The sequence below is a fragment of the Oncorhynchus nerka genome, unplaced genomic scaffold (genome assembly GCF_034236695.1).
Source record: "Oncorhynchus nerka isolate Pitt River unplaced genomic scaffold, Oner_Uvic_2.0 unplaced_scaffold_3007, whole genome shotgun sequence".
In the NCBI taxonomy this organism is placed as follows: domain Eukaryota; kingdom Metazoa; phylum Chordata; class Actinopteri; order Salmoniformes; family Salmonidae; genus Oncorhynchus; species Oncorhynchus nerka.
This window is the reverse complement of record NW_027038292.1, coordinates 6,023-28,497: the sequence shown is the minus strand read 5'-3', so window position 1 is coordinate 28,497 and position 22,475 is coordinate 6,023. Positions and strand designations below refer to the sequence as shown.

General features: G+C 40.8%; 1 protein-coding gene and 1 long non-coding RNA gene across 2 annotated transcripts; both read left to right on the top strand.

The window, feature by feature from the left end:
* The first annotated feature begins 971 nt into the window (after positions 1-971).
* LOC135566903 (uncharacterized) lies at positions 972-8,233 on the top strand. Its single transcript, XR_010462208.1, has 2 exons — positions 972-1,743; positions 7,174-8,233. It is a non-coding gene; the product is annotated as an uncharacterized LOC135566903 (long non-coding RNA).
* An 8,919-nt stretch (positions 8,234-17,152) lies between these two features.
* Positions 17,153-22,094, top strand: st6galnac2 (ST6 (alpha-N-acetyl-neuraminyl-2,3-beta-galactosyl-1,3)-N-acetylgalactosaminide alpha-2,6-sialyltransferase 2). The gene is made up of 9 exons (XM_065014466.1): positions 17,153-17,437; positions 18,932-19,010; positions 19,114-19,285; positions 19,395-19,557; positions 19,737-19,875; positions 20,184-20,287; positions 20,647-20,730; positions 20,826-20,919; positions 21,441-22,094. Exons 1-9 carry the CDS (start codon positions 17,313-17,315, stop codon positions 21,618-21,620), a joined length of 1,140 nt encoding a protein of 379 aa, XP_064870538.1. The 5' UTR covers positions 17,153-17,312; the 3' UTR covers positions 21,621-22,094.
* Positions 22,095-22,475: the final 381 nt, after the last annotated feature.

The following is a 22,475-nucleotide window of genomic DNA, read 5'->3' as shown; positions in this document are numbered from 1 at the left end:
CAGTGTAACGATCTTCTTCATCTGAGGAACAGGAATAGGAAGGATCAGACCAATATGCAGCGTGGTACGTGTCCATGTTAAATTTATTACAACTGAACACAAAATAACAAACGTGAAACAAAGAAAATCGAAGCAGTTCTGTATGGTGAAAGCACAGACACAGAAAACAACTACCCACAAACCATAGTGGGAAAACAGGCTGCCTAAGTATGGTTCTCAATCAGAGACAACGATTGACAGCTGCCTCTGATTGGGAACCATACCAGGCCAAACATATAGAACTATAACACATAGAACAAAAACATAGAATGCCCACCCCAACTAACGCCCTGACCAAACTAAAATGGAGACATAACAAAGGAACTAAGGTCAGGACGTGACACACAGACGTCAATTCATCTATTCCACATTGGTTCAACGTAATTTCATTGAAATGACGTGGAAACAACGTTGATTCAACCAGTGTGTGCGGTGGGATGTTCTGTATCTTTATAGGTCACCAGATTGTAAAATAAGATTAGTAAACTTCACTGAAGAAAATTGAGGGTCACTTAAGGAAGGAGACAAAAACAACAACAAAGTCAGCTTGTTTTGAAGCCTAAAGGTTACTGTTAGTTTGTAATGCTAAACATCATCCTACAGACTGTGGTGAGCTTGTGGTAGGAGGCTGGCATAGGGAGCGAACAGCCTCTCTCTCTTTCTCTCTCTCTCTCACATCCTAGGGCTTGAACTTGCATAAGCAGAGGGAGGGAGGCGTTAAGTGATGTAACACCTCAAGATGCCTCCTATCTTTTGGTTTAGCCAGTCCTGTTCTCTGTTAGAGGAGCAGTGCAGTGAGCCTGGGGCCCAATGCTAGCTGGGGGTTGGAATGACTTAGTGAGTGAGCGTGCAGGGGGCGGATGTGGACTCTGTTTAGGGGTGTGACAACAAGGCAATAACATGGATTAATTGCACCACTTACCGTTTTTTTTTTTTTGGGGGGGGTTCCCAGTTTCTATAGCGAGGGGAGTGGATGTCTTAAACACCATGTGATTGGTGGCTTGTGCCTTCTAACACAGGAATTTAATCAAGGTCTTAAGATATCTGCCAAGCTTGGCTGTTGGTTTGTTATGTTCCCATGGAGTTGTGAGCTGCGGAAGAAGGAGGACGGGAGGAAAGGCATGTGGGCCCTGAGTTTCAGGAATGTTTTTCTTTGTCTTTTTTGGGGAGTATGCTTCCACTCTTGTTTGAAGCCTGAGCAGTGGCTCATGGTTTTAAATGACCAACGATATATTAATACATCTTTATACGATTAACTATAGTCCCATTCCAGCCCCAAACCCAGCTATATGTTACTAAATCTCTGTGCCTTGTACCCTGTGCAGTTCACTTATGTGTTTACACACAAGAGCACAGCATGTACCTGCTCACCACACCAACCGTTGGGTCTGAATTAAACTCAACCACAACTTTGGCCTAAACTTGATTTCATAAAGCTCAGTGCAATGCTTTCCTTTTGGCACTAGGTTTTATGTGGAAAAGATGTAAGCATGTGAAACCTATTTGCATTGCCATAAGTGCCAAAGTTGGGGACGAAGCTGTGGTTAAGTTGTCTGTTTCCAAGCTGTGGAATTGTGTAGAGTTCTGTGCTGATGTACATAACAGCTTTCACCCTGCCTTTATCTTTTCAGGATAGAGCTCACACCTGACTTTACCTCTCTATAAGCAACATCGACAAGCACACTGAGTTAGGAAGGATTATGGGTAAGGTATCATTAAACTTTAACCCCCCCCCAGAGCCTCTTATCCTCTCCCAAGTCTCAAAAAATACCACCTCACCTCCCTCTCCTTGCTCCCCTCACCCACTACCCAGGGTGTGACACATCACTGGTGAAGGGCTGAGCCATATACAGTACATATGTACAGTGCCTTTGGAAAGTATTCAGACCCCTTGACTTTTTCCACATTTTATTACATTACAGCCTTATTCTAAAATGGATCAAATAAATAAAAATACGATCTACACACAATACCCCATAATGACAAAGCGAAAACATTTTTTTAAATTTTGTTGCCAATATATAAAAAAAAAAAAACAGCAAGACCTTATTTACGTAAGTATTCAGACCCTTTGCTATGAGACTCGAAATTAAGTTCAGGTGCATCCTGTTTCCCTTGATCATCCTTGAGATGTTTCTACAACTTGATGGGAGTCCACCTGTGGTAAATCCAATTGATTGGACATGATTTGCAAAGGCACACACCTGTCTATATAAGGTCCCACAGTTGACAGCGCATGTCAGAGCAAAAACCAAGCCATGAGGTCGAAGGAGTTGTCCGTAGAGCTCCGAGACAGGATTGTGTCAAGACACAGATCTGGGAAAGGGTAGAAATCCTTGATACAAATCTGCTCCAGAGTGCTCAGGACCTCAGACTGGGGCGAAGGTTCACCTTCCAACAGGACAACGACCCTAAGCACACAGCCAAGAAAACGAAGGAGTAGCTTCGGGACAAATCTCTGAATGTCCTTGAGTGGCCCAGTCAGAGCCCGGACTTGAACCTGATCAAACATCTCTGGAGAGACTTGAAAATAGCTGTGTAGCGATGCTGCCCATCCAACCTGACAGAGCTTGAGAGGATCTGCAGAGAAGAATGGGAGAAACTCTCCAAATACTGGTGTGCCAAGCTTGTAGCGTCATACCCAAGAACACTCTATGCTGTAATCACTGCTAAAGGTGCTTCAACAAAGTACTGAGTAAAGGGTCTGAATACTTATGTAAATGTCATATTTCAGTTTTGTGTTTTTTATACATTTGCAAATATAAAAAAAAAAAGTTTTTGCTTTGTCGTTATGGGGTATTGTGTGTAGATTGATGAGGGGGGGAAAAACAATTGAATACATTTTAGAATAAAGCTGTAACGTAACAAAATTTGGAAAAAGTCAAGGGGTCTGAATACTTTCCGAAGGCACTGTATATATGACTCTGGTGAAAGCAGTGTGTATCGATGCATTCACCCATTTACCTGATTACACTAGTATGACATCACCAACAGTGTACCTTGCCACCAGGAGATTGGGCTGTAGGCTATTGTTTTTGTTTGTTTTTGAAGGGACATTTTTGCCACTGATAGGCTTCCACTGATGTGGTAGAGCACACATCTGGGTCTGATAGGGCACATTCTGGCAGAGCTTGCTTTATCCTTTCTATTTGACTCTTTCTGTTTGATCCCCGCCAACGGCCACCAGAACTACAGGGCATTCGGAAAGTATTCAGACCACTTCCCCTTTTCCACATTTTGTTACGTTACAGCCATTCTAAAATGTATTAAATCATTTATTTTCCTCATCAGTCTACACACAGTACCCCATAATGACAAATCGAAAACAGGTTTTTAGACATTTTAGCTAATTTATAAAAGATAAAAACAGAAATACCTTATTTACAATTTAATACATTTTAGAATAAGGCTGTGACGTAACAAAATGTGAAAAATGTTAAGGGGTCTGAATACTTTCCGAATGCACCGTACATCACTTCCCTCCCCCATCCCACCATCTACGTCCCCCCAGTCTAATATCCCGGAGCTTCAGGTTCTATAAGGATACAGTTAATAGTTATCATATGCTGCTGTCTCACGGCCTTCGAAAACAAAGGGCCCTGCACTGGGACACCAATGTGGGTTATCATCAGTGCTGCAGGGGAGACCCCCCCCCTTCTATTGAGATGACATCTGTGATGAATCATTCACAAAGGCACATTCTTTACCTCTTAATGCTGGTGCCAGAGGGGAATCCATTTTGGAATTGGTTGGTGGTGCGTGGCACCTGCTAAACACATGCCTGAGAGAGAATCAGTTACTCACTTACTGCACACCCAAAATGGCTGCCATGATAGTATTAAAGAGTTTCATAATTTGGTGGTTGGGTGGGACTTTTATCAGGACCAACTGATTTTAGGAGCCACCTGCAAAATTAGAACTAATCTTGTGCCAACAGCTGCGCTTGTACACACTCAGGGGGCCTTGCAGAGAGCAGTTTTGAAGTTGAATTATAGCTGAGCCCTGAACCTTAGACCTTTGCTGCTATACCATTGGGCCCTCTGCAGGCGATATTGAGGTAGTGAGACACTTAAATTGGGGATTTTCTTCCCTGTGTCTGTGTGAGCTGAAATGCTTTCACTATAATTGCATTTTTATTCCACGTTGTTGAGAAAAGGTTTGAGGAACAGGGCTGGGACTTATTTTACCATGATATGTTGCCAAGTCAGAGAGTCAGACAGTTATTCAAGATTGTATAGTGTATACCTAATGCACTGCCAGCTAGCTAATAGCCAGATGGTGACAGCATTTGATCAGTGTAGCCTGAAAAGGCAAGTCAGGCCACTATTTGCAAGCCATGTTTATTGTCTCTACTTGACAAATAAAGATCAACATTATTATTGCAATAAGGCTGACTCACTGGAATATAGGTATCTTCCCAACAAATGTTTTGCTTATAAACTGTTTATGTTCAGCCTACCAGTGTCTTTAAGGCTATCTAGAATGTGTATTACTGTATGCCTGTCATATCTCCAATTACAACATTGTTACATCTAGAGGCAACATAGACTCAGGGGTAGACGTTACATAGTAAATGGAAATCCGGGACACTCTAATTAGTATGATAGTGTCCCATATTTAAGTTGTAAATGTCCACAATCCATTTTGTATGATATGTTACGAATTTTAATTCATATGTTATGTTACGACATAGCTAAGCTTATGGTATGTTACAAATTGCAATTTGTTGTGGCTAACGTTAGCTAGACTAAAGGTTAGGGTTAAGGTTAGGTTTAGGAATTAGGTTAAAGGGTTAAGGTTAGGGTTAGGAGAATGGTTAGCTAACATGCTAAGTAGTTGCAAAGTAGTAAATAGTTGCAAAGTTGCTAATTAGCTCAAATGCAAGAGTTGTTGCTGAGATTTGAAAACGCAACCTTTGGGTGGCTAGACATTCGCGTTATACTCCCACCCATCCACCCCGGCCAACAACCCTACTTTCGTTTTTGCCTTAACTAACCTTTTACTGCAGTGGGCTAAATCAGGGTCACACAGATTGTCTATTGGTAGTCTTAAACAAAACTTCTTTGACACCAAAGTTTTTTAAAAATGATTTAACCTTTATTTAACAAGGCAAGTCAGTTAAGAACAAATTCTTATTTTCAATGACGGCCTACTGGGGAACAGTGGGTTAACGGCCTTGTTCAGGGGCAGAACGACAGATTTTGACCTTGTCAGCTCGGGGATTTGATCTGTTACTGGCACAACACTCTAACCACTAGGCTACCTGCCGCCCCAAAATATACACCTCACACACATTGTTATGGGCTTTAAAAAGAAGACACCTGTACCATGTCAGATATAGAGTTGAAATGTATAAAGTTTTGAGTTTGCATCCCAATATTGCACTTTAAATACATCACAGAAGACTGAAATATATCAAAACCGTTTGACAAAGAAACACCAGATTTTCAGGTTATTCATTATGAAATTATGAAAAATATTAATAACATTCCAGGCCACTTTTCATTTGACTGCAGGAAATGGCTACAGCATTTCCAGACTGTCTATCAGATTCAGTCTTTAACGATTATCACGTTACACTGTGCGACGTTACCAAATTAAAATCTTGATATCAACCTGGCCAGATTGTATGATTTGCTTCAGTTCTGTCGTCACATTCTGCAATTTGCCTGCAGCGGTGTATTTGATCTGAGCATGTGCCAGCACCAGCAGCGCAATCCTCACACAATGCTTATGCGTGAGTGAAGTGAGTTCTGAATAAATTCAAGTAGGCATCTTAGAAATAGTTTTCACATACAAACTTTATATGTCCTAATGTTTCATTTGATTGGCGAGATTGTGCATTTAAAAATCGTGTGCAAATTGAAATCTCACCAGGTAGCCTAATTTCAGATGTGTCATATAAACAAGATTATTTACAGGGAAATCGTTCTTCTTGCACGTGCTGTGCAAGAAGAACGATTTCCCTGTAAATAATCTTGTTTATATGACACATCTGAAGGCTAAACATTTAATTCAAACAATTAAATTAATCTGACTATTCACAATAATTTTATATTTGTGTGCGTACTCAATGGAGGCCGTCTTCTTATTGGTCAGTCAACGGGATCATCTCATAACACCAGCCACACTACGCGACAAAGGACTAAATATGTGGACACCGCTAGAACTTTTTCGGAGCCTACGATTGCATGTAGCGGTACTTAATCAGCACTTAATCGGCAGACCTAGACCCTGTCACACTGAACGAGCCAAGACTTCCGACAATCGTTTATGACCTAAGAATTTGTCCACAACGTGGAAATTTTGTCTGGGACGGCAAAGTCGTGGCATAAAACGGCCAAAATTGTACAGTCTGCAAAGGCCGTACGAAACGTAACATATCATACCAAATGGAGTGTCCCAGATATACATTTATTATGTTACGTCTAGTCTATGAGACCAGGCTGCCAGGGGAGGAATGCTTGTTTCAATAGTTAATTATTCAGCTGTCACATTCACATGCCTGCTGCAGCTATTAGAAAGCATATGATAATCTGGTCTCTTTGTTAAATTGCACTAATTAGGACATACTAACCTTTGAAATGGCATGCATCTCACACATTGCAATCTAACCTGCCTGGATACTCTGTGGTGCTCCGGGGTGAAGTTTCTCCCAGGTGCAGATCTAGGATCAGCTTCCCCTCTCACAACCCTAATTAGCAAGGAACATGCTAAACTGACTCAAAAGCAGCATCTAGGGGCAACTTCACCGTACACCACTTGGAGGTGGTGGGGGAGGGGGATATGTGGTGGTGGTGGTGGTGGGTATTCTATGGTGGTATGCTATTTTCCGGGTGCGTTTTGATCAACCTTTGGTCAGAGCACTGTCTGCTTTAGGTTTCTTGAAACCTACTAAACCCTGATGCATGCTGAAATAACAACCCTGACAATGGTGAGTGATCTCACTCTTTTCCAAATCACGAGCTTGATTCCAATACTCCAATTCCAATTCCAATACTTTAACTACTTAACATTTCTGACTCTTAAGCTAGTAACAATAACTGGCTAGTAAAATCAATGAAATAGCTATATTTGTCAATAGATAAAACTGTACCACATTGTACTGACATATTAGTACTCTCTTTTTTCCAGTGCAGCTGAGTAGGCGATGAAGAAACGGAATGACTCTACACCCACACCTTTCTATTCTTTACTTTGTTTTGTGAAAAGTGATCACTGAAGAAGAACCTTTGAAACCTCTGCTGAGAAGAGCGATCTCTTCTGTTGATTGTCCGGCAACTTTGCTGTTGATATGGAAAATATATGTTGCTTTTTGTCCTCTCCCCTTTTCTTTCCTTCTTTCTTACTTTTGAAGGATGTGAATTAAAGGCTATTGCTCAACTCTGCCTGTGAATAGCTGCATTACACCAAACACACAAGTGCCTATGTGAATCGTTAGTCCCCGCCCCCTTCGCTTTCTATCTGCTGTCTTATTGGTGGCGTCTATCCTTTTGATTAGAGCAGGAATGATTCATTCTGGATTCTGAGACTCTGATAGTTGCAAAGGAACGTTTGAAGATAATACATCCATGCTTATTACAGAGTATGACGTGTGGGGTGTGCAAAAAAAGTTCCCGAAAAAAGTAAGGTTGGGAACCACTGGTTTAGAAGAAATGGATGACCATTGCAATACCAATACAGTAAGGACGTGTTTAAATAGCTATTATGGGTGAAGGGGTAGGGAAGGGTTGTGTAGTTTTTCATTGTTTTCAAATATGAAACTGTGATTTAAAGCCAAGACAAGTGATTTGCATGCAAAGGCCCCCTCTACCCAAGTCTTGGTCTGTGTGGCCACTGTCCATTGTGAGCCAGTCTCAGACACTTTAAGTAATGTAACAAATGCCAATCAATAACATCCGAATAGCCTAATGATGTCATTCTGAATGCTGAGAAAACCATATATCTCACTCCTGTCCTGACTCTGACGATCATTGGGGCTTTTGTCACTTTATATGTAACCAATGCACACTGACAATGAATGGGCTTCTTTTCATATGGGACTGGAGCTCGGTAGTTAGAATGGCTAAAGTGGAATATGTGTAAGACAACCCGTAGTGATTTTTGTAGAGAGATTGAAATGTTTTGTTTAAACATGACGTTTTTGGGCTTTTGTAAACTCTTGACTAGTAAAAGCCAGTTTGTCTAAAACCAATGCGTGTTTAAGCCTCTTAATCATTACACCCATGAATCCACCCAGTAATCCACCCAGTAATCCACCAATTTTTCCATATCAGCACATCTAATTAAAAGCAGTAAATTCATCTCATCGAGTTTTGCTCACCTACTTTGTAGCACATTTTGTAGTACATTTACATACAACACAAGGCTAATCAGTATGTCATGTATTGCATCTTTCTATGTAAGCCAGATAAGGTCATACATGGATTGATGATGATATCATAACTTCAAATATCTCTATGTACATACGCAATAATAGCCGTTCTCATTGCACCACTCGACATATGATTTCTGGTAACTGGTAGGGCTTTGTATGTTTAAGACGTGCCTTAGTTGACGTGCCTTTGTCAGGTAGATGTCAACTCCAGTGGGACTTGAGATTGAAGCCCTCAAGAAGGTCTTTTGAGGTGTTTTTATTGGGCAGCCTGTAAAGGTCCAGTATGTGAATTATGACAATAATAAACTGTGAAGCACCTGTCTACCCCAGGAGATGTTTTATAGCTTATAGCTGTGTTTATTATAACATTAGAAGACAGACAGTGTCCAACTATGTACACCTACAGTGCCTTGCAAAAGTATTCATCCCCCTTGGCGTTTTTCCTATTTTGTTGCATTACAACCTGTAATTGAAAAGTATTTGTATTTCATGTATTGGACATACACAAAATAGTCCAAATTGGTGAAGTGAAAGGAAAAAAAATAACTTTAATAACTTGAAATAAAAAAAGAACTTGAAATAACTGAAATAAAATAAAAACTGAAAAGTGGTGCATGCATATGTATTCACCCCCTTTGCTATGAAGCCCCTAAATAAGATCTGGTGCAACCAATTACTTTCTAAGTGTCACATGATCTGTCACATGATCTCAGTATATATACACCTGTTCTGAAAGGCCCCAAAGTCTGCAACACCACAACGCAAGGGGCACCACCAAGCAAGCAGCACCATGAAGACCAAGGAGCTCTCCAAACAGGTCAGGGACAAAGTTGTGGAGAAGTACAGATCAGGGTTGGGTTATAAAAAATATCAGAAACTTTGAACATCCCATGGAGCACCATTAAATCCATTATTCAAAAATTGAAAGAATATGGCACCACAACAAACCTGCCAAGAGAGGGCCGCCCACCAAAACTCACGGACCAGGCAAGGAGGGCATTAATCAGAGAGGCAACAAAGAGACCAAAGATAACCCTGAAGGAGCGTAAAGCTCCACAGCGGAGATTGGAGTGTCTGTCCATAGGACCACTTTAACCTATACACTCCACAGAGCTGGGCTTTATGGAAGAGTGGCCAGAAAAAAGCCATCGCTTAAAGAAAAAAATAAGCAAACACGTTTGGTGTTCGCCAAAAGGCATGTGGGAGACTCCCCAAACATATGGAAGAAGGTTTTTGGACATCAAGGAAAATGCTATGTCTGGCGCAAACCCAACACCTCTCATCGCCCAGAGAACACCATCCCCACAGTGAAGCATGGTGGTGGCAGCATCATGCTGTGGAGATGTTTTTCATCTGCAGGGACTGAGACATTGGTTAGAATTGAAGGAATGATGGATGGCACTAAATATAGGGAAATTCGTGAGGGAAACCTGTTTCAGTCTTCCAGAGATGTGAGACTGGGATGGAGGTTCACCTTCCAGGAGGACAATGACCCTAAGCATACTGCTAAAGCAACACTTGAGCGGTTTAAGTGGAAACATTTAAATGTCTTGGAATGGCCTAGTCAAAGCCCAGACCGCAATCCAATTGAGAATCTGTGGTATGACTTAAAGATTGCTGTACACCAGCTGAACCCATCCAATTTGAAGGAGCTGGAGTAGTTTTGCCTTGAAGAATGAGCGAAATCCCAGTGGCTAGATGTGCCAAGCTTATGGAGACATACCCCAAGAGACTTGCAGCTGTAATTGCTGCCAAAGGTGGCTCTACAAAGTATTGACTTTGGGGGAGGGGGGTGAATAGTTATGCACACTCAAGTTCTGTTTTTTGGGGGTCTTATTTCTTGTTTATTTCACAAGAAAAAAATATTTGGCATCCTCGACGTGGTAGGCATGTTGTGTAAATCAAATAACCCAAACACCCCAATAATCAATTTTAATTCCAGGTTGTAAGGCAACAAAATAGGAAAAATGCCAAGGGGGGTGTATACTTTCGCAAGCCACTGTATGTGTATGTCTTACACACACACATAGATAACAAACATGTGTGTGTTTTTTTGGGATGTCACGTGTTGTTTGTGTACACTGAGTTTCTGTTATATGTATCTATTGTGTGTATTGATGAGTGTGAGTTTGTAAGTGTGTCATATAGACCCAGGCATTGGAAGTGATGCCATCATGTCGGTGTGTATCTGTTCTAGGGTGCAAAACGATCAGTTGGCGGCCATCTTTCTCCTGCTGATGCAGAACCAGGAGGCACTAGGGGAGGTGACTGAGGGAGACATGGAGGAGCAGCTCAAACTCTACTCCCTGTAGCAGAATGGGGCAGTTCTGTTATTGTCAACCTTGTATAGGGCTAAATAGCCTGTTCCCCCTTTTAAAGTGCAGGTGTCAAGCAGAGCAACAGTCAATGTTTAATACTGTATTTATGTTTGACTTATCATGTCAGGTCAGAATGATCCATAACAGACCGAGACAATAGGTTTAATATTCTGACATACTGTAGAGGGATAGGTTAAATGGCATTACCCATAAGACCAAAACAAATTGTATAATGCTTGAATGTAAGACACAAGTGTTTACACTGTTCATGGTAACATTGGTTATCGTAAAGTATTGAAATGTTACAGTGGCTTTAAAAATCACATGTTCTTAGAGTATGAACAATTTAATGAACAAACAATTGCAGTAACTTATTTACATTAAGTATATCGATAACACACTTTGTTTATATTACTACATTTTTTATGAAATATTGTTGGTAAGTCACATACTGTATGTATTTTCAGTTGTAAAGAACTATTTTAGTGTTAATATAGGTAATATTGAAATATACACTTAGTGTGCAAAACATGACATAGACTAACCAGGTGAATCCAGGTGAAAGCTATGATCCCTTATTGATGTTACTTGTTAAATCCACTTCAGTCAGTGTGGGTGAAGGGGAGGAGACAGGTTAAAGATGGATTTTTAAGTCGGGAGACAATTGAGACATGGATTGGGATTGGGTGAATGGGCAAACAAAAGCTTTAAGTGCTTTGAAGGGGTTATGGGTTGTAGGTGCCAGGTGTACCGGTTTGAGTGTGTCAAGAACTGCAAAGCTGCTGGGTTTTTCACGCTCAACAGTTTCCTGTATGTATCAAGGTCCACCACCCAAAGGACATCCTGTCGGAAGCATTGGAGTCAACATGGGTCAGCATCCCTGTGGAATGTTTTCGACACCTGTAGAGTCCATGCCCTGACGAATTTAGGATGTTCTGAGGGAAAAGGGGGGGTATTGGGTAGGTGTTCCTAATGTTTGTACACTCAGTGTATATGTTTTTCATATATTCTAAGCACTCCAAATTTTTTATCAAATGTTTTTAATGGATGTACATACTGTATGGAGATATTTTAGTAGTTTAGTAATCACTTCCTAGTAAAACTGGGCTTCATCCTCTTGCCATAACATTTGTAAGCTGTGTTGGCATCATTCTACATAGCACCACAGGTGAGAAGATTAAGGACACCAAGTCTGGATCAGAGAAGAAGTAGGGGTTTTAGTGGAATACCCACAGAACCTTTTCAGCTCATTTATCATCTGATTTTCTTAACAAAAGGCATATCTCGATAGGTGGTCCAGGTGTACTCTGACATGGCACAAATGTTCTCTATTGCTCTTATATTTTTCCTCAATCAAGGTGGGAGGCCGATGACATCAGAGGGCAACATGAAAAAATGATTTTGCTCAAAACATATTTTTTTACTTTTAAAGCCGAGCTCCGCACTTGGAGAAACAGCGCCACTGCCAGTGGTGGAAAAGGTACACAGTCATATGAGTAAAAGTAAAGATACCATCATAGAATATGACTCAAGTAAAAGTGAAAGTCACCCAGTAAAATACTACTTGAGTAAAAGTCTAAAAGTATTTGGTTTTAAATATACTTAAGTATCAAAAGTAAATGGAATTGCTCAAATGTACTCATGTATCAAAAGAAAAAGTATAAACCAGACACACCATTTTTTATTACATTTTTTATTGACGGATAGCCAGAGGCACACTCCAGCACTCAGACATCATTCACAAATGAAGCATTTGTGTTTAGTGAGTCCTACAGATCAGAAGCAGTAGGGATGACCAGGGATGTTCTCTTGATACGTGTGTGAATTGGACCATTTACTTGTCAAAATGTAATGAATACTTTTGGGTGTCAGGGAAAATGTATGGAGTAAAAAGTCCATTATTTTCTTCAGGAATGTAGTGAGGTAAAAGTACAATATAAATAGTCGTAAGTAGTATTTTCAAGTATTTTTTACTTAAATACACCACTGGCTACTGGCAGCCCCAGGTGCATTTATTATTGTTTTTGTTTTGTTTATTAAAGCTCCAGTGCAGGCAAAAATGTGATTTTTCTGTGTTTTATATACAGAATATACAGGCCAGTTTATTAGGTACACCCATCTAGTACCAGTTCGGACCCCCCTTTGCCTTCAGTACAGCCTGAATTCTTCAGGGCATTCTACAAGGTGTGGGAAACGCTCCACAGGGATGTTGTTCCACGCTGACACAATGGCATCATGCAGTTGCTGCAGATTCAACAGCGGTTAATTCATGCTGTAAACAGCCCGTTCCATGTCATCCAAAAGATGCTGTATTGGGTTGAGGTCTGGGGACTGAGCAGGCCACTCAAGTAAACTGATTTCGCTGCCATGTTACAGGCAATGTTTTTCCACTTCTCAATTGTCCAGTGTTGGTGATCATGTGCCCAGCCGGAGCCACTTCTTCTTTTTAGCTGTTAGGAGTGGAGCCCTCTGTGGTCGTCTGCTGCAATAGCCCATTCTTGACAAGGATCGACGAGTTGTGCGTTCCGAGATGCAGTTCTGCACAGCATTGTTGTACTGCAGCGTTATTCGTCCGTTTGTGGCCCGTTTGTTAGCTTGCATGATTCTTGCCATTCTCCTTCAACTTCTCTCATCAACAAGCTGTTTTCACCCACAGCATTGCCCCTGACTGGATGTTTTTTGTTTGTCGCGCCATTCTTGGTAAACCTTAGACACTGTCATGCATGAAAAGCCCAGTAGGGTGGCCGTTTCTGAGATACTGGATCCGGCGCGCCTGGCATACCACGCTCAGTCGATTATGTCACTCACTTTGCCCATTCTATCGTTCAATTGAACAGTAACTGAATGCCTCAATGCTTGTCTGCCTGCTTTATAGGACAAGCTATGGCCACGTGACTCACTGTCTGTAGGAGCGATCCATTTTGTGAATGGAGTGGTATACCTAATAAACTGACAGGTGAGTGTATATTTCCACACAATGAGGTTGGAATAATGCTGTGAAATTATGAAAATGATAATAATGCACTTCTAGTGTAAGAGCTGTATGAAAAGACTCCCTGAAATGTCAGCCTGTTTTGGTGGGGTGGAGTTTTGGCCTTCCATGGTGACGTCAACATGCAATAAATGAGTTAATAGACCAATAAGATAAAGAGTTCCAAACCTCTCTGCCAATAACAGCAAATTTTCAGTTTTCCTCTCCCCACTCCCAGACAGTCCCAGAAAAATTCTTATTTGCGAAATTGCCCTTTGCTAAGAAGCAATTTCTTCGCTTTTTGACCATTTTAATTGAAAACAACCACATTAATGGACTTAATTGTGACCCAGAAATGATTTGATATGAAAGGACTACATTGGACCTTCAGACGGCGGAGGAGCTCCCACATCAAGGTTAACAACTACATCAGAGAACATGCTCTGCTGTGCTATTGCACGTGCAGCGATGTGCAATGATGTCTGCCGAAAAAAAACAGGGTTCATTGTCTGAAGTAACATCTTTTTTGTTGTAATATCACAAATGAACGTGGAGGTTTCACCACTACGGATTCCAATTTTAAGCGTACATTATTGGATTTATTTATACATGGAATATTGTTTAAGAATAGGAAATGTTCAAAAATAGCTGGAGTGCGTCTTCAAATTACATTTCTATGGGAACACCACTCATTCCCATCTCTGCATGAAATACATTCTGGTATGCAGCAGAGATCCCATTCTGTGCTGCATTCTTCTGGTCTGGACAGGAATCACCATGACATCAGCTGTTGGTCTCTCAGTGCTCCCCCTGGCCGTTGGTTATTTATCTAGTCAAGGAAGGGAAATGGGCTCTACTGGTTGAAGGGTCCTGTCATCAGCTGGAGACCAATTAAAACCCAATCCTATTCTGTCATGTTGGAAAAAGATTTGCAGATGGGCTGAGAAATCCATGTAAATCCATGTAGCTACAATGGCACCTGTAATGTACATGTAATGCATGACATGTACACTTTGCTCTCCTCAAATTGTACTCTTATCATGTAATCAAGTTTAAGCAAGTTAGAAAGGTAGAGGTTATAAAGAATCATTGAAAGGCAAGCCAGCCCAAATTTCCATAATTATGGCCACACCTCTTTAAACTGCCAGTTGGTTTGAATTGGGGCATTTCCATAAAACGAAACCCCCAACTCCACACACGAGGAAGGTGCATTGACTGTCACGCCCTGATCTGTTTCACCTGTCTTTGTGATTGTCTCCACTAGAGGTCTACCGGTTAATCGGAATGGCCGATTAATTAGGGCCGATTTCAAGTTTTCATAACAATTGGAAATGTTTGTCTATTTTTGGACACCGATTTGGCCGATTTTTAAATTTATTTTATTATTATTATTTTTTACACCTTTATTTAACTAGGCAAGTCAGTTAAGAACACATTCTTATTTTCAATGACGGCTAGGAACAGTGGGTTAACTGCCTTGTTCAGGGGCAGAATGATCAATCTTGCAACCTTACAGTTAACTAGTCCAACGCTCTAACCACCTGCCTCTCATTGCACTCCACGAGGAGCCTGCCTGTTACGCGAATGCAGTAAGAAGCCAAGGTAAGTTGCTAGCTAGCATTAAACTTATCTTATAAAAAAATAATCAATGAATCAATCATCCATAATCACTAGTTAACTACACATGGTTGATTATATTACTAGTTTATCTAGCGTGTCCTGCGTTGCATATAATCAATGCGGTGCGCATTCGTGAAAAAGGACTGTCGTTGCTCCAATGTGTACCTAACCATAAACATCAATACCTTTCTTAAAATCAATACACAAGTATATATTTTTAAACCTGCATATTTAGTTAATATTGCCTGCTAACATGAATTTCTTTTAACTAGGTAAATTGTGTCACTTCTCTTGCAACAGAGTCAGGGTATATGCAGCAGTTTGGGCCGCCTGGCTCGTTGCGAACTGTGTGAAGACTATTCCTTCCTAACAAAGACAGCCAACTTCACCAAACGGGGGATGATTTAACAAAAGCGCATTTGCGAAAAAAGCACAATCGTTGCACGACTGTTGTCACGTTCTGACCTTTATTTCCTTTGTTTTGTATTTATTTAGTCTGGTCAGGGCGTGAGTTGGGTGGGCAGTCTATGTTTGTTTTTCTATGTTTTGGGGTATTTCTATGTTTCGGCCTAGTATGGTTCTCAATCAGAGGCAGGTGTCATTAGTTGTGGGTGATTGTTCCTGTCTCTGTGTTTTGCACCAGATAGGGCTGTTTTTGGTTTTCCACGTTTATTGTTTTGTAGTGTTCATGTTTATCTTTTTTTATTAAACATGAATCAATATAACCACGCTGCGTTTTGGTCCGCCTCTACTTCACCACAGGAAAACCCTTACAACTGTACCTAACCATAAACATCAATGCCTTTCTTAAAATCAATACACAGAAGTATATATTTTTAAACCTGCATATTTAGCTAAAAGAAATCCAGGTTAGCAGGCAATATTAGTTTGGGCCGCCTGGCTTGTGGCGAACTAATTTGCCAGAATTATACTTAATTATGGCATAACATTGAAGGCTGTACAATTTAACAGCAATATTTAAATTTATGGATGCCACCCGTTAGATAAAATACGGAACGGTTCCGTATTTCACTGAAATAATAAAGGTTTGGTTTTCGAAATTATAGTTTCCGGATTCGACCATATTAATGACCCTTGCTCCATCTAATGATTGCATTTTACAATTTACTGAACTGGTATTATCCCATAACTATTTTGTCTTTGAGTCAGACTGTTTCCTTCAAATTCGGAATGTAGCCATGGGCCTCCCTTTTCCCCCAACTATGCAAACCTTTTTAAAACAGACACACCCTTACTTTCTAAAATACTTATATGGAAGAGATACATAGATGATGTCTTTGTGCTCTGGGAAGGAAGTCAGCAGGAACTAAATTAATTCCAAACTCTACTAAATGAGACCTCAAATTCACCATGCAGACTGATGAGAGAAAAATAAACTACCTGGATTTATGGATTATCAAAGAGAATGATGCATTACACACAGACTTATACACAAAGCCCACGGATCGCAATACCTTGCTATGTGCGGATAATATGCATCCTCTTCCCCTCAAGAATCGTCTACCATATAGCCAGTTATGCAGGGTTAAACTAATCTGTGGCCACCAGTCAGATTTTGACAGCAATGCAAAAAAAAAAGACAGATTAATTCAAAATGAGAGGCTACAAGGACAAAATTCTTAATGCTGCAATGATGAAAATATCTCAGAAACCAAGAGATGAATTACTAAATGGGTCTCGCCATGCGTCGTTATATTGACAGCTTAAAATAAAATAAAAACAGAACAGAGACAACACAATCATACTCTGCGGGACAGATCATAGTCTGACCGAAAAAAAGACTCAGAGGAAAATTGTTTTGCTCCTGTTGCGCACAACACGTGGAGCATTAAGGATATGAACCTTGTTCACCCAACTGACTCACCTGGGTTTTAGAGCAGTAAATGACTTGTAACAGAAAGTTAAACTCAAACTTTTTTTTTTATACTCAAACAGCACGAGATATTATGTTCTCTAGTTGAGAAATATGACGATTTCTTGGAGGAAGTGTGTCTTCCTAGTGGGGGCTTTATGTGTAAGTGTTACTATAACCATGATTATGTATGGACAATACTATGACCTGGACTTCTTCCACGACAGACTTGCAAACAGGTGAATATTCTGCTTTTTTTATAATTGTTTTCCCTCTCAAACATTTGTATATTCCAAAACGTTGGTAGAATGTAATCTAGGCTACTTAGTTAATTGGGAAAACATTGTCCCAAAAAATGTTATCCATACAAATCAACTACCTGTATCTTCATCCCTGTAATCCATCAACCCTGACAGTTCTATGACCTGTTGCATTCAACTGAGACATTGACACACTCAACCTACTGCGACTGTAGTTTTCTTGTGTCTTATTGTGGAATGGTTTGATTTTAGCAGATGAGATTACATTTGTCAAATTCATGCATTTTTGGGGGGAGTTTGTAATAATCCGTTTCCCATTCATAAGACTCTACCTTCATGTTAGTTGCTGAAAGTTGAAACTCAAATGCTTTACTAAATGAGAGATTGTTTGAGGTTCCAGTGTTGCTGGTGTCTTCACATGTATGCTTGCCATTTTGTCAAGATCTGAATTTGTGGTTAATGGTAAAGCTACTGACTAGGCAAATGTCTCTATATCCCACAACTGACCTCATTTTTATTCCTGTTCAGACATGTCCTAAATGAACCAAATACTGTCTACATTACAGTTTAGACGTTGTGCTCTGGTTTTTAAATTGTGCATGTAAATGTAATATGCTGATTACACAACTGACAGCAGTAATTATCACAACTACAACACGTTTATGGCAGTAATTTGAACTCTCCTTTGAATTGAGGTCAGGAGTCTTGTCACTTGTTTTCCTCTGTTCCAAGGAAAGGACCTTGTAAAATGCATGTTAGGAATTGTTTTGATGGGTTGAACTTCTGGTACCATAAAATATCTGTTAAAATCTTCATGTATTCATTAAACCAAGGATGGGTGACTGACAGTCCACAAGCCGTAGATCAAGTCCCAAAGACTTTTTGGGGGGTGGGGGTCGGGGTCTCAACTTACTGAGAGTTAAAATAGTAGAATACATCAAGTGGAATTTGGTTGTGCATCAGCAGTTTTTCTCACGTCACTCAATTAGCCCATGACAGCTATTTTTTATTTATTTATTGTAAGTTCATTTTGCAGCCAGATTTGCAGCCAGCTATTTAAACTTGCAGTAATCATGGTTGAATTACCTACCGGTGGCCCACAGTGATTTTGTTAGTTACTCTCAATCAGATGTCCTATTAAAAACGGGAAACTCCCCCCCCCCCAAACTTGCTTTAAAACTGCAACATGTGTGGAATTGCAGGAAATGTACAGAAATGTAACTTCTAATTTCACTTAGGGTCCCCAAAAGGCTAGGGCCAGCTCTGACTGCATGTGTGGGTATGGATGTGGGTCCACAGACCCGCGAGCCATGAGGTCAGATTTTGTGGCCCCCACCCCCATCAAAGTTGCCCATCCCTGACTTAAACAAATCCGCTGGATTGTTCTGATGTGCTTATGTCCACTTAACAAGGTTTTGTGTGGATTTAACTCGTTGTTGTGCATTTTCAATACATGTTGTCTTCTTCTTCTAGTCAAGACACAGAGTTTGATAGCATTTGGACTTGCGATGAAGAGCTTTGGGACAACACCACAGCAACTGGGGAAGAGAAGGTAATCGCACAGAGATGATGTAGTTGCCTCTCATCTAATAGAACAAAGGCACACATATCCGTCTTGTACAGTACAATGTCAAGTGAGGTCTGTCTCTACTCAGCTGGAGGGTTTGTGTCCTCTGAGAAAAGCAGTGAAGAAGGACGACTTCCTCAGACTACGCTTTAACTTTAAAGTGCCTGTGCTGCAGTGGGCCGGGAGCTTCAGCCATTCAGAGTGGGGGCGATTGGAGACGTATATGCCCCCCTACGGCTGGAAAGGCCTGGCCCAGGACTGTATGAACATTCCCTTCAGGACCCTATTTAATCATCTCAACCAAACTACGTGTGTACTGTATATAAAGTCATTGTCCTCTCACCTTTTTGCTTATTTGTTGTTGATCAGTTGTGAGATCCACTTTGTCCCTGCTCAACGACTCGTCCAGCAGCCGCCTGTTTGAGCGCAGGTGGCCTGATCAGTGTGTCCGCTGTGCTGTGGTGGGAAATGGAGGCATCCTTCGAGGCTCCAAACAAGGCAGGGCCATCGACAGTCACCACTTTGTCTTCAGGTCAGTAGTGATGCTGCAGCTCCCCTTCGACCATCTTCAAAAAACTATTAGACTTCTTATTGCTCTTTGACATAACCAAGATCAAGTTTGTTGCAATTGAAAATATTTCCTTGTATTAATCCACATACTTTTTAAGGAAACGCTTAAGTATTAGACTGATGGTCAATTATTTATTCCAGGGTCAATGGGGCAATCACCAAGCACTTTGAGGAGGACGTGGGCACAAAGACATCTTTCTATGGGTTCACCACAAATACTATGAAGAATTCCCTAAATTCTTACAGAAAAGATGGCTTCACCAAGGTCCCACGGGGACGGGTAAGACAGGCTACAGCAGCGTTTCCCAAACTCTGGACCTCAACCGGTACACATTTTGGTTTTTGCCCTAACACTACACAGTTGATTCAAATTATCAAAGCTTGATGATTAGTTGATTATTTGAATCAGCTGTGAAGTGCTAGGGCATAAACCAAAAACATGCACCCCTTGGCGTCACAAGGACCAAGTTTGGGAAACCCTGGGCTAGTGTTGAATCCGGTCCATTTTAAAGTGTTAGGAATTTGTCATACTCTGAGTGGTTTATTATGCAACTATTCCTTAAAGCTTTCACTATTTCCTATCTGCAGAGAGTCCGATATATCTTCATTCCGTCCAACGAACGTGACTATGTGATGATGTCCGCTGCTATCCAGGGTCTCACTGTCACCTCCGGTCATGACAAGGGGGACTGGTGAGTTGAGAGGGTCAAATATGTGAAGCCCACATTAAGAGGAGTAGTACATTTGAACAGCATGTTACAATGGTGTGTTGAAGTACTGTGGTCAAGGAAAGCACAATGATCTTGCGCTTATGCTGGTGAATAGGCTTCTCAGCTGTAATTCACTTTATTACCACAAGACGGTGCTGTTGTATTTCTATGAATGTGTTGCGGTGTGCAATGGATAGAATCTTGAGTGGTGTTAGGGATGTAGGCATACAATTCACTTGATGATACTCATCTTTTTGTAAGCTCCCTTGCCATTGATTTACTTTTTGACGTTCTCGATGGAACGTTTTTTCACCCCTTACTACATTTATCCCCTCAAACAGGCCCTCTCGATACTTTGGATTTAAGCCACCAGTTAAGCACTTTAAAATGCTTCATCCAGATTTTGTTACATATGTAACGGAAAGGTAAGGGGACTCGTATTGCCAGGTTAAATTGAGACTTTTAGATGATTATTGGCTGCTTTTGACACTAATGACTGTTGACTGTCAATGCTGCACAGGTTTCTGAAGTCTCCCCTGCTGAAGTACAGTCAGCTCTACATGCCCAGCACTGGTGCTCTGATGCTTCTGACCGCCCTGCACATGTGTGACCAGGTCAGGTCACATCACCACATGCTTTGCCCTTGGTCATCTATTGGTTACTGTTTAACCAACCAAGTGTCTAATGACATATGGCAACTTGGCCAGTATGGAAGTGATTTATTGGGAAACCATGACATCCTCTGTTTATAGTCCTGGTATAGACCCCATATATACTGTTATTTCATATTGATTGTGTCAGATGTAATTCATTAACATAATCCTGCAGAAACAGTAAATGTGGATTATAATTAATTAACATGTAGGGGTAGATACGTTTTTTGTAAGGGAAAATCAAGTTTGAAATGTAAAAGTGCAATTACAAACTTCAGAAGCCTTTTTAAATCTCAAGCACACAAGTATTTAATTTCCTGCTTTGCAGGAAAGTTCTACTGCAACAGGGTGATCAAATTAAGACCCTACATCTGTATTGAAAGCTAGATGGTGCTATACTGAAACTATGCATGCAAATATTTACACAGCTGACTGAGAATGCATTTCATGCATAAGTGAACAAATCTCCTACCTTCCTTCAGGTGTCTGCCTATGGTTTCATCACAAAAAACTTTGCAGACTTCTCTGACCACTACTATGATGCTGTGATGCTGCCCCTGCGCTTCTATGCCAACCACGACATGCAGATGGAGAGCTGGTTGTGGGAGGTACTGCATGCACGAAAAGTAATGTCACTGTACAAGAGGACAAAAGTAAAATGATGGACACTCAATTGTATTTTCATGTGAAAAGCCTTCCTTGAAATGCTGTTAACTCCTATGTTTGTCATGGAGGTAGTCCCTCTGAAGGAGTGGCTGCTGGAGTTGTGTGGCGTCCTTTGTCATTAGTCTCACAGCAACATTAAAGGCCTTTGACGGTGTAAAGCCAAGCTCAGGTGTTCCAAGCGTCTGTTTGTGGGATCAGGCCTTCTTTGATCATTTGAACAACCCTTATATCTTCTCTGTGAAGGCAGGTGCAGGGAGCCGAGACTATAGTCTTTTGGTCATTCCTCTTTCTCATTTTCCTGTCGTGTTTGACTGGGACTTACAATGAAAGCATTCACATTATGAAGCCAGCAGTCCATTCATGCCAACCTTTTTGTAAATGAGTTTGACTTGCAGCCTCCAAGGATAGGTTACTCCAAGCCACAATAAAGACAAAGTGACACATTCTTGTGTCAAGCTTTGATCTGCTGAGCTATTGTTACATACATACATGGATCTCCAGTGTCTGTTATGAATGAAATCCTGATAATAGACTAGTGAATGTTGCTAGATTATGTAATTCACTGTAAAAGCAAGATAATGACCACTTGTAACAAATTGTACACATTTCTGGGGAAAGCTGTGTTATGGCCATTTTCTGCCACTGACAGCTGTGCAAAATGTTATTGGATGGCATCTTATGTGCAATTGTTTTCTTATTCTATTAAAGCTAGAGTCCTTAATTGAAACAATAGCAAAGCGGTCAGCTGGCCTCTATTTTGGTAAAAAGCAAATTCATAGAGCTATGGATGGAAGGACTGGCCAGCCATGATATCATTATAGTTGTAACCATGTACAACAGTTGAACTAAGC

Coding starts and splice junctions, on each gene's coding strand:
- st6galnac2 (XM_065014466.1), top strand. CDS start 17,313: ATGACGATTTCTTGGAGGAAGTGTGTCTTCCTAGTGGGGGCTTTATGT. Junction 19,286..19,394: donor GAAAGGCCTGGCCCAGGACT/GTATGAACATTC, acceptor GTTGTTGATCAG/TTGTGAGATCCACTTTGTCC. Junction 20,288..20,646: donor GGTCATGACAAGGGGGACTG/GTGAGTTGAGAG, acceptor CCCCTCAAACAG/GCCCTCTCGATACTTTGGAT.